This window comes from Pogona vitticeps, chromosome 5, assembly GCF_051106095.1.
Source record: "Pogona vitticeps strain Pit_001003342236 chromosome 5, PviZW2.1, whole genome shotgun sequence".
NCBI classification, from domain to species: Eukaryota; Metazoa; Chordata; class Lepidosauria; order Squamata; family Agamidae; genus Pogona; species Pogona vitticeps.
This window is the reverse complement of record NC_135787.1, coordinates 186,418,481-186,430,901: the sequence shown is the minus strand read 5'-3', so window position 1 is coordinate 186,430,901 and position 12,421 is coordinate 186,418,481. Positions and strand designations below refer to the sequence as shown.

Here is a 12,421-nt window from a genome sequence, read left to right as displayed (position 1 = left end):
ACTTCCAAATACATAGCTCAATTTACACTTTTTTTTCACTTGAATGGAGCTAGTTACTAGACATCTGCCTGGTAAAACTATCCAAGTTTTTTATATCCTACTTTGTACGATCAACTACTTGATGTTACCAATTTCTCTCTTTTCTATTTACCATTAATCCAATCTGAATCCACTTACAATCCAAACAAAACACCTTCCAATTAATTCACCTCTATCCTGTTACCTCTAAACTCAGTGTCCTACAAGAAAATCAGGGATGAAGAGGAACCAACAGTAGGAATAGTCAGACCATGTGTTCACACTCTTGTAGGTTATAAGTCCTTAAGCAGTTTATATGCATTTCCCTTTTTAGGAGATCTTCTGGTGCCATGACAGATCGAGCTTTATACACACAACAGTGGCAGAGTCATACACTTAAACAACAGTCTGCCCTATATATAATTAAGCTCGGAAGAGCAAAGCTTAAGAATATTTAGAAGTACAAAAGAGCATACTTGTGGTCCAAGTGCAAATAGTGCCCTTATACTTTGGCCACAGAACACCTATGTACACAGCAGTTCATCCCAGGGCTGTTTTTCCTCTAGTTAATGTCCCCCATGGGAAGTGTATTCAAAACAGAAGTCACTAACAGAGTACCCTCCTTAGTTACACATTCCTTTTGCAATCTTTTTTTTGGGGGGGGGGCTGCTTAGTATGGGATCAGGGTAGATTTTTGTCTAACGATATGGCAAATATATTTGCTTATTTGAAAACATTTATAAATCACAGTTACATTGAGTAAGGCTGATACAACCATTTTTCAGAAGTAAAAAACATTCTCCCTGCTGAAGATTCTGAGGTGTATGTGGAACCCATTTAATCACAGGGAAATCCCTGGGGATACAGGACAGAGGTGAGGAAGTCTTTAATTCCTGAAACATGTAAATAATTTACATATTTATCTCAAACTGTCATTTACAAACCATAAATCATGCTTGTGCTTCCTTAGTGCAGTAACTGCAAGAAGAAATATAAGTCCTCTCTTGTTCACAGACATCTTTTAATAACCCCACTAATTCAAAGAATAGCCCTAACCCAGAAGTTGTCTGTGCCTCCTACCTCATACAATGGAATTGAGAGAAATTACCAATCACATGATCCCACAATCATCATCAGGATGCCCCGCTATACCTCAGCCCTTCATAAGGAAGCACTGCAAGCAAGGCTGCCTTGGGGATCATCTGACCTTTAGCAACATCAATAATCTCTGTTGCTACTCATCCATAATGTGTCCTTGTGAGAACGATCCTGTCAGAGAGAGGCACTGGAAAGGCAAGAAGAATGTGCCCTCTCACACTGTGCAGCAGTGTACCAAATGAACAGCTTAACCAGCATTCCATTGGAAACTTTCCTATTACATATGTGCCATTCATTATTTCTAGACTCCGAATCCCAGAAACCTCCATTCTGGGAGTTCCACCTGCCAAATACAAATCTAAACTGGCCCCAGAGCCAGAGCACTTTTGTAACAGGAAGCTAGGCTGGAACTCAGCTTATTCTAAGCCATCAAGCCTTCCAGCCGGGCCTCTTTTTTTCCCAGATAAGTACCATTTTAGTGTGGGTATGGCAGGTGGAACTTCCAGATTGGAGAATTCTGGGAGTTAAAACAAAAAACAAAACACCAAATGGTACATCCCTATTTCCTATGCACCAAGTACTTTATTTAGTTCCCAAACGTGGGGCTGCAGAAGTTCTTGAGTGAGAACTCCCACTGGCTGTGCTGGTTATGACTACTAAAAGCTGTTGTCCTAAGAACATCTGGGAACCATTTTATCAGGCATGTCATTGCCACTGAACTGTGTTTTGCCAATGATGTGAGGTGGAGAAGTCATACAAGTCTGCGACTTGCACTGTGACAGCATTCAAATGATATGTCTAAAAAAGTTAGACATTCACCGTTGCTTGCAACGTAAATCTGCATGGCATGTGCAATATTTAGACCGGGACCATGTTCCCAAGCAGCTAATAACAAGTCCTTTCTCCTACAGAAAATACTCTGGATTATTTCCCCCAAAAGGCAGTGAGCTGCAATAATAAACTGGGGAAAAATATTCAGCATATTGCTATGTCACTATGCTCTTCAATACTAGTAACACCTAATTCAGTATATTTTGCAAGATGCTCAAGGTTCTTTCAGATTAAATTAATTTTGACATTTTTATGTAAAATCTCTGCAAAGCAACAGCAGCAGCAAATTGTACGTGCATGGGAATAAGAGATACAAAATGGGTGAGTGTGTACATGCATGCAAGAGAAAATGATGTGTCGTATATAGCAAGAAAGACTGAGGATTAGAAAATTATTCAATGTGTAAGAGAAAATAGCTGTGTTTATTAAAGGAATGGAAGTGGGCTACAGTGATGAAAGAATGTGCATTGTGTGTAGTACTTGTGAGTGTGTTTAATTAGAAATTCAAATACTGAATATATTTACAAGCGAATTGCAGACTATACAGTGAAAGCAAAAGAAAATAGAGATGTTTCGTGAAAGTAGATCCATGTCTATATCCTCTTGAAACTCCTTTATTACTATAAGTACAGCTCCATCAACATCAGTGAAAGGAAAAGTTTGCATTTCCAATGCACTATTGCAACTTCCTAATTTATTTGTTTCATATGTAAAAGATGCCACAATGAAAATGTTAGATAAAACTCATATTTAGATGTATATATCACTACAAAATTTGAGAGCAGCTTCTGTGGAGAATTAGAAAAACTTGATTACTGCAGAGACAACCAAAGAGTCCTATTATTACTTGAGACAGAAGAAATAGATGCATTTGAACAACCACTTTGAAATAGCAAATTACAATTTACAGCATTACTTGTTGCATGCATCATTTTGGAGGCAATGATGGCATAATGACATTCTTTTTCCAACATAACAACTGGTGATATTAGTAATTCTTTGTGTAACATGTGATGTTTAATCTTTGTTTCTAGACACAGTTTTTGAGGGTCATGTGGAAAAAAAAAATTTGGGCATTTTGCAATGTTCTATTTAAGTATCTTGCTATTTAAAAAAATAACAAAAACTGATGTGTCATTCCTAAGGTAACAAGCGACATCACAAGCTCTAAACTGAATATCCTATGATTCTATATTTGATGAAATACAAAACAGTAGTTAATTCTGGGTAAAGGAGGATCTCATTCAGCTTTCCACCACTTAGTTTCCCGATTTCGCTGATTGAAGTCGTACTGTTTCTAGTTCCTGGAGAAATGTTTCAGGCTAAACATACCTTTAATTCCTGCTCATACAAATATTTTGAGCATTCTCCTCTAATAGCTTCATTGTCCTTGAAGACAATGTTCATAAACATTCATGACATTCTTATGGTTCCGACAAATGTGTGGGAGGCTTCATCACTGCCACAATTCTTTTTTAGTCCACTACAAGACAAATTACTACACTTTACTGTCCCTTCTGACATCTTATTAATTTTCATACACATTAGTGATATCTTTTCTTCATTCATCTCTCTGCAAAACCTGCACAGAAATGACCTGAAATCAGAGTACTGTAGAATGTAACTCAAGAAGAAAGCTGAAGCTGCCCTCCACCTTCAGTTGATATTAGGCCATGATCAATCAGCCTGTTTGACTGTGTATGCATATATATCCAGTTTATTAAAATTAAGTGAATATTTTTCCCTCAAAGTATTTCCCTAATTTCAATTTATCACAACTAAAAATTAAGAATCCCCTGGATTGCAAGGAGAACAAACCTATCAATTCAAAAGGAAATCAACCCTGAGTGCTCACTGGAAGGACAGATCCTGAAGCTGAGGCTCCAATACTTTGGCCATCTCATGAGAAGAGAGGACTCCCTGAAAAAGACCTTAATGTTGGGAAAGTGTGAAGGCAAGAGGAGAAGGGGACGACAGAGGATGAGATGGTTGGACAGTGCCACCGAAGCAACCAACATGAATCTGACCCAACTCCAGGAGGCAGTGGAAGATAGGAGGGCCTGGCGTGCTCTGGTCCATGGGGTCACGAAGAGTCGGACACGACTAAACGACTAAACGAAAAATGAATACTAAACTGGCAAGCTGGTTCCACTCTGTAAAACAATAAGCTAGCCAACCATCTCCTGAATTATACGTATTTAAACTACCTACTTCAGTTTACTGACTTGTTCCAGTTTTGTCTACAAAAGATACTTAACAGCTTTGTTGTCCACTGTAACTCAACACTACACTGTACATTGTTGTATTTTGAAACAACACTGCTTTTCTATTCTACTACAATAGATGCAGACAAAAGCCCACTTAAAGCCAGTCATGCAAATGCAGAGAAACTGATTTTTGCACTTGCCTCAAACATGAGTATGTACTCATTAATACTTCGCTTGAAGCAGCTTTAAAAAGAGGAAAGGCTTTTAATAAAACAAAAATATGTGAGAATCAATACCATTAATTCTAAGTGTAAGAGTAACTCTAGAATTCTGCACAAAGAAATGCCAAATTAAGTAACTGTTGTGTCCCTGTCACAGGTGCAAGTACTAGATACTGTACTGGGAGGGACCTATCTGGCCCTTTAACTCTTATGACCCACAGGAAAATCAGGAGAGGCTGCAGCTGACCCAGCAGAAGGGCTAAATCCCAGGAGGAAGCTGATCTCCCACCCAGCCCACAAGAGTGACACAGGCTATAGATACAGGTCTAGAGAAAGCTACCAGGCAAAGTGTCAGGTGAGAGGGAAAGACTTCTTGGAAGGAAGATGCTCCTCTGGAGTAGGCAGTCTCTTTGAGGAAAAGTCTTCCTTCCAGGAAGATCAACAGGCCAAACCCTGCAGATGAAAGCCTTCCCCAACAGGCCAAGTTAAATGCTTGATGGACCAGAGTCACCCAGCTATGAGAACTCTCAGTTGAAGAAGGATGACTGCTGGAGACTACAATTCCCTTTGCTCCAGACCTGCCCTGAGCCTGAGCCCATATTCTGCTGTTGACTCCTAACCATCTACAGTCCTTAGATTCCTGGATAATGACTCAATCTTTGCTTGCCTTTGACACACCTGAACTGGATTTACTCTGGATTTCCCTCTGGCATTGCCTTTTGACTTTCGATAAGATTTTACCTGTCAGTCCTTGGACTACTTTGCCTCTAGCCGGATTTGTAGGGGACTTCTGCCTGCCCAGATCTCCCCTTTGGAAGCAGGACAGTGATCAAAATCAGACCCTACTAATGATTCATCAGGACAAGTTGGGCAGACTTATTTATTTCATTAGTACAGAGACTTTTCCCCCCTTTTGCACGTCACTGCAGATTTTCTTTTGGTGTTGTACCTTCTACTACTCACCACTTATGGCAAAAGATACCTATGATACAAATTTCCATGTGACATGACCAAGAACAATATCATTGGAACACATGCATCTCAGTTTTTACAACTTAGTGTGCCCATGTTATTATTAATTTATTTATTTAGAATACAGTATTTTTACCCTGCCTTTCTCCATAAAAGGGCCCAAGGCAGCTGACATGATAGAGCAAAACAATAAATTATTCAAATTTTTAAAAATAAATGAAATACACATGATATTAAAAAGCATTGTTGAAACAGTTAAAAAACCAAAATACTAATATCCCAATTGTAAAATCCCACTTAGACAGCCCAAAGGAAAGCCTGCCTGAAGAGAGAGGTCTTCATCCGCTTGCAAAAGGACAGCAAAACCTGGCCTCCAGGAAGTTCAAGGGTCTGTGAAAAGTGACAAAGGCCCTCTCTTGTGTCCCCACCAAACACATCTGTGAAGATGCTGGAACCAAGAGAGAGCCTCCTTTGATCATATTAGCATCTGGAAAGGCTCATAAAAGAAGACCATGGTCTTTGAGATAGCCTGGACCCAAGCTGTTTAGGGCTTTATATGTTAAATCCAGCACTTTAAATTGTGCCCAGAAACAGATCAGCAGCCAGTGCTGCTGCTGTAAAAGGGGATTATGCGATTCCTGTAACCAGCCCCAGCTAACAATCCGGCTGCAGCATTTTTGACCTGCTGAAGTTTGTTGTGTGCTGTCAGGTCAGAACCAACTTATAGCAACACTAATTGGCTTTCAAGGTAAGTGAGATACAGTATTTAAGGATTGACTTTACCAGTTTTATTCCCTCAGTGAATATCCATAGCTGAGCAGGGATTCGAACCCAGGCCTCCTAAATCTTGGTCCAGCACTTTATCCACTATACCACACTGGGTATCCAGTGTGCCCTTATTACTACCATAATACTACTGCTATTGCACTATGCTATGTAAATATCATATACAGTGGTGCCTCGCATAACGTTTTTAATTGGTTCCCAAAAAAAAAACCTTATGCAAAAAAAACTTTATGCGAAACACCATTTCCCATAGGAATGCATTGGAAACCGGTTAATCCGTTCCAATAGGCACGGATTGGCGTCCTTAAGCGAAAAAACCCATAGGAAACATTGTTAAACGATACAATGTTTCCTCCATTGGAATGTATTGAAGCCGACTCAATACATTTCAATGGCTTTGCGAAGTCAGTTTTTGCAAATTTAAGTGTGTCATAAAAGGGTCAAAAATGGTTTTAAATGCTTGGATTAGCTTCTGCACCCTCTAAAACGGATGCAAAAGTTAATTTGGCTTTGATCTGACTTTTCGTTAATTTATGCTGAATTTTTTCCCCCCAACTTTTGACAGCTGTCAAAATCTGACAGCTCCATTGTTTCCTATGGGGGAGAACAAAATTCACAAAAAATTAACGAAAAGTCAGATCAACGCCAAATTAAGTATGCACACATTTTAGAAGGTGCACTAACGATTCCAAGCATTTAAAACCGTTTTTCAACATGTTAAGACACTTTTGTAATTGAAAAAATGAACATCGTTAAGTGAAGCAGGGGACTTAAAACCAAAAACGTTAAGCGAAGCATGGTCCCAAAATCGCTATGTGAAAATCGCCCATAGGGAAAAACGTTATACGAAGCACAATCTGACTCTGAAAACATAAACGTTAAGCAAAAAAAAGTTAAACGAAGCAAACGTTATGCGAGGCACCACTGTACTGTATTTGGAAAACATATAAGCTTTTCACATGAGCAAAATACCCTGGAAAATTTGGAGTTCTGACCATGAGAAGAGCCTACACATGACATTTCCTCTTCAGACCAGGAGTTGAAAGCACTCTCTTTGATGCATTTCAAAAGCCTGGATTCTACAGCACCTGACTGGGGCTATGGAGATTCCATAATGACAGCAGCTCCACCTGTTCCAATGACAGCATATCACAAAGCTGCTAAAAGCACAGAGGCTTTGAAGGGGAAAGGTGGCAAACATTCTAAAAATATCTTTATCCCTGCACTATTTAAGAAGCCACACCTTCAATACTATAGCTTGCAAAGCAATTCTTGAAGTTGGAAATGTTTCCTTATGTCAAATCACAACCATAAGCATTTCTCCCACTAGCTGGATGTAGAGACACAAATTCTTGTATCTCTTTTTGACTCCTGTTCACCAAAAATGTTTATCAAACAACTTCAGGGTGACTGCATTGCTTGTATCACAAAATCTATTTTCAATATATTATTCACATAAAGATTCAGTAAAATACTAAAAGTAATGTTTTTATGTATACACGAAATACCAAACTCTCAGTGTTGAAAAAACATGAATCTAGAACTAATAAAATGATTGACTATGCAAAAGCCTTTTACTGTGTGGACCATAGCAAACTATGGCAAGTCCTTAAAGAAATGGGAGTGCCTGACCACCTTGTCTATCTCCTGAGAAACCTATATGTGGGACAGGAAGCAACAGTGAGAACTGGATATGGAACAACTGACTGGTTCAAAATTGGGAAAGGAGTACGACAAGGCTGTATATTATCTCCCAGCTTATTGAACTTATATACATCATGCGAAAGGCTGGACTGGAGGAATCCCAAGCCAGAATTAAGATTGCAGGAAGAAATATCAACAACCTCAGATATGCAGATGATACCACTCTGATGGCAGAAAGTGAGGAGGAATTAAAAAACCTCTTAATGAGGGTGAAAGAGGAGAGTGCAAAAAATGGTCTGAAGCTCAACATAAAAAAAACTAAGATCATGGCCATTGGTCCATCGCCCTCCTGTCAAACAGAAGGGGAAGATATGGAGGCAGTGACACTTTCTTGGGCTCCATGATCACTGCATATGGGGACAGCAGCCGTGAAATTAAAAGATGCCTGCTTCTTGGGAGGAAAGCGATGACAAACCTAGACAGCATCTTTAAAATGCAGAGATATCATTTTACCGACAAAAGTCCACATAGTCAAAGCTATGTTTTTTCCATTAGTGATATATGGAAGTGAGAGTTGGACCATAAAGAAGGCTGACTGCAAAGAATTGATGCTTTTGAATTGTGGTGCTGGAGGAGACTCTTGAGAGTCCCCTGGACTGCAAGGAGAACAAACCTGTCCATTCTAAAGGAAATCAACCCTGTGGTCACTAGAAGGACAGATCCTGAAGCTGAGGCTCCAATACTTTGGCCATCTCATGAGAAGAGAAGACCCTCTGAAAAAGACCCTGATGTTGAGAAAGTGTGAAGGCAAGAGGAGAAGGGGACGACAGAGGACGAGATGGTTGGACAGTGTCATTGAAGCTACCAACATGAATTTGACCCAACTCCGGGTGGCAGCGGAAGACAGGAGGGCTTGCCGTGCTTTGGTCCATGGGGTCACAAAGACTTAGACTTAACAACTAAACAACAAAAGAACTAATAAAAAGAAAGCCTGCAGTACACAAAATTTTGAATCAGTAACATTTCTCATTGAGAAAATCAATCCATCTTGTAACTGCTTAACATGTTACAAAACTGTTAAACCAAACCTACTACTGTACTATGTCAGATGTCAGCAGTCATGTGCACTTTTTACAACTGCATGACAAAGATTTTTTTCATGTGGATTTTAATGAATCACACTAGAGGCAACCTTGCCTTCTTTTTTTACACAGACACTCACATGGTATATATATAAGCTATAAATCTCTATACTGTACTTAGAGATGAAACAAATTATTTCAGGTCACATACACCAGGAAAATGAGATTGGCTCTATAATACATGTGCTACCAAACAGGATTTGCAGTAGCTCCTCTCATTGGCTATACCAGAAGTGGCCACAGTATGGGTCAACAAATCCAGGCCCTACATCAGCCATGAAGAAATATGACGAGATGACTTCCAAAACTCAGAAGTCATGCCTTGTGGGATACTTGACATCTCCCACCTTCACAGTTCCAGGCAAACGCTGAACACAGATTTACTGAACTATCCATATGGGTTACTCTGTCCAACTTGGTACATCACACTCTGGCATATATATAGAGTTCTCATATCGTTTGCAAGCTATGCTTTTTTTGAAGGCTTACTGTGGTGAATAAAAAGAACAATTAAAAACACCATCACATAAATGTTTTAACCCAGCAATGTTCATACATGGGTCCTATTCTGCTTTACCACAAAGTAATGGAAGCTCTTCTGCATGCTCACTGCTTTGACAATCACAACATTTTAAAGTCATTTCGGTTAGGACCGCCCTAAGACACCACGCCAAGTTCCAAAACACAGGTTTTGACACAACCTACAAAGCCCACATCCCACTATTATGGATGACCGAATAAGGAGAGCTTTCTTTTTAAAATCAGGACCCATAAACGACATTTCAAAAAAAGAAGAAGAAGAAGAAGAAACAGGACAATGTCAAGAGAGGAGGATCTGAATCTCCCTCTTTTCCAGCTCCTGGCCTACTAGGTCCCAGCTACCTCAAAGGGTTGTTGTGACACCGGAGGAGGCGGCAGTGAGGGTGTTAACACCCACGCATGCCTCCTTGTGATCCATTTAGGAAGGGAAAGGGAGAAAAATAAAGGTCTAAACGATCGGGGCTCGCCGGGACAAGTTTCACGCCACCTTTTTTCCTCCGCCTTCCCGAGGAGGGGGGTGTCAGGCTAGAACTCCCATCATCCCCCAGCACCTAGGGATGATGGGAGGTGTAGCCTAAAACCTCCCCCTCGGGATGGCGGTACCTCAGGGAAGGCCAGGGCCACCCAAAGATCCTCAGTCGTAACCGGACGGCCCCTGAAGGAACCCTTCCTCCCCGTCAGAGGAGATGGTGGGAGCTGGGGATGATGGGAACGGTAGCCTAAACCCGTCAGGGAGGGAAAGAGGCACCCAGAGGTCCTCAAGTGGTCACCAGGCCGTGCCTGAGGGACCCCTTCCGCCCCGTCAGACCTCCACGAAGGCGTCGGTCAGGTCGCTGGCTCGGTCCATGACAGGCAGGTTCCGCCCCGCCACTATCTTGACCTTCAGCTTCCCCGGCATCTTCGCTCCGCTCCGCCTTCACCTTCCGCGCCTTCGCCGCCTCCTCCTCCTCCTTTTCCCTTCCCCTCCCCCACCCGTGGCGGTTGCAGCGCCTCAGGTAATAACGGGCAAGGCGCGTGGGCCGGCGAGCGCGGGACGGGGAGGGGTCGGGGGGGAGGAGGAAGAGGGAGACAAATATGACGCGCCGAGGCCGCGCGCGCCCCCCCGGCGCATGCGCGCGAGGCCAGCTGCCGCCGCGCTTCCCTCGACCTCACGCTCCCCACCGAGCCGCGCGTGCGCATTCTCCTCCTCCCGCCCCCTCCCCCTCCGCCTGTTTTCTGAGGAGGGTACAGTACAGTAGTACTCGCGCGCGGGGGTTGAGGAGCGGGCAGGGGCGCATGCGCCGTGGGCGCTCGCCTCAGCCTAGTCAACGTTCCTTCATTCGTTTGTTTAATTAAAGGATGAGGCTGAACGGGCTCGTGGGTGCCCACTCGGGCCGAGAGGCTTCTCCGTTAAGTGTTAAGGGCCGGGGGATAAAGAAAAACGATCCAACTGAGCGGACAGTCGCAGGAAAGGAAAGGCCAAATCCATCGAAGGCGGAGTCGTCGATCAGGGCTCGGCTCCGCTTCTCGTTCCAGGCTAGGCGGAGGAGTGTCGAACTATCGAGCCCTCCTCCCATGTGTGTAGATATTTTTTTCCATGCCTGCGGGCGCGTAATTGCCGAGTTGTGTGGCTGGTTCTGCCTGGAAGGCTGTGGAGATTGATGAACTGCCACTTCCCTTTATCCCTGTGCCACTTTGGGTCTGCCAGCCGCACAGTGTCAGATCCATGCTGATTGGTGCTTAGAATAGACTTTACTGAAACTAAAGGGCAATTTAATAATATCCGATTTAAGCTCCCTTGGTATCCCTGGCCTGAAGTCATCGTCATAGTCTCTAGGGTGGGAATCTGTGGCTCAGGTAACGTGGCCAGTGATTTGGCATAGTGGAACTTGCGTTTGGGGTAAGGACCCCCCAATAAGTTACACATAAATCAAGTTTTCGGATTCTCAGGAAAGCTGGTGTAAACCTGAGGTTTGAGGAACAAAAATTGTGCCAGAGGTGATGCACAAGACCCGTGTAGTCAAACTGCTAGGAAGGCAGCTTAGAACCCTTGGTATTAATTTGCAGGGGCTTCCTCTCACTGAAGATGAAATTAAAATTTCATATCACCTTAGCTGTAACTTTCCTTGATGAAAAGTCTTTTCCATGAGCCTGCATGCAAGTGAGGATTTCATCTCCTCTGATCACTAAATAAAACTCACAGTTTGGCTGCAATATGCTCCTAAACCTTGTGCAACACCTAATTTCACTCTCCTGTTTAATGGATGTAAAGATACCAACTTTGTGTTTTCCTTCTCCAAGCCTGTTACCAAGATCTGGGGCATCACGTGAGGCAAATGGCTAATCTGCAGAGGGCCAAGTCAGGCTTTTTTCTTCATTGAAATGGAAAACCTGCAAAATGATACTTCATTTTCATTGGTGGAACATGACTAGATGGAGGTGATTAAACAAAGCAGCAATACTTCCACACAAACTATACTGAGATGCCCATTTTGGGGAAGATGCTATATTCTGGAAAACAACGTAATGACAGCTTTAATGAAGGCCAGATGTCCATATTGCAGTGACACATGATTAGATGAGAGAAAATTAGACAACCATCTGTCAGATATACTTTGATTTAGATTGAAAAAAGGCAAATGCTATTTTAGGTTGCATTAACAGAAGTATCGTCTCCAAAATCCACAAGGTACTAGTTCCCCTCTATTCAGCACTGGTTGTGCCTCATCTTCTGTTCTATGTGCAGTTCTGGACACTGCACTTCAAGAAGGGTTCCAACAAATTGAAGCAAGTTTAGAGCAAGGATGATCAAGGGACTGGAAACCAAGCTCTCTGCGGAAAGATTGGAAGAACTGGGCATGTTTAGCCTTGAGAAAAGAAGACTTAGAGCTGATATGATAGCACTTTTCAAATACTGTATTCCTGCAGAGGAGCAGGAGCTGTTCTCGATCATACCAGAGTGCAGGACATGCAACAATGGGCT

General features: G+C 42.3%; 1 protein-coding gene across 45 annotated transcripts in view; it reads right to left on the bottom strand.

The window, feature by feature from the left end:
- C2CD5 (C2 calcium dependent domain containing 5) overlaps positions 1–10,488 on the bottom strand; it is a 106,681-nt gene extending 96,193 nt beyond the window's left edge. For all 45 annotated transcript variants that reach the window (XR_013536815.1, XR_013536816.1, XM_078376436.1 and 42 more), the window contains exon 1: positions 10,268–10,488. Coding sequence is in view for 43 of the 45 variants with exons in the window: in XM_078376436.1 (XP_078232562.1) it covers positions 10,268–10,357 (90 nt within the window). In the remaining 2 variants the exon portion in view is untranslated. The remainder of the gene's footprint in view (positions 1–10,267) is intronic.
- Between the last annotated feature and the right edge of the window lie 1,933 nt (positions 10,489–12,421).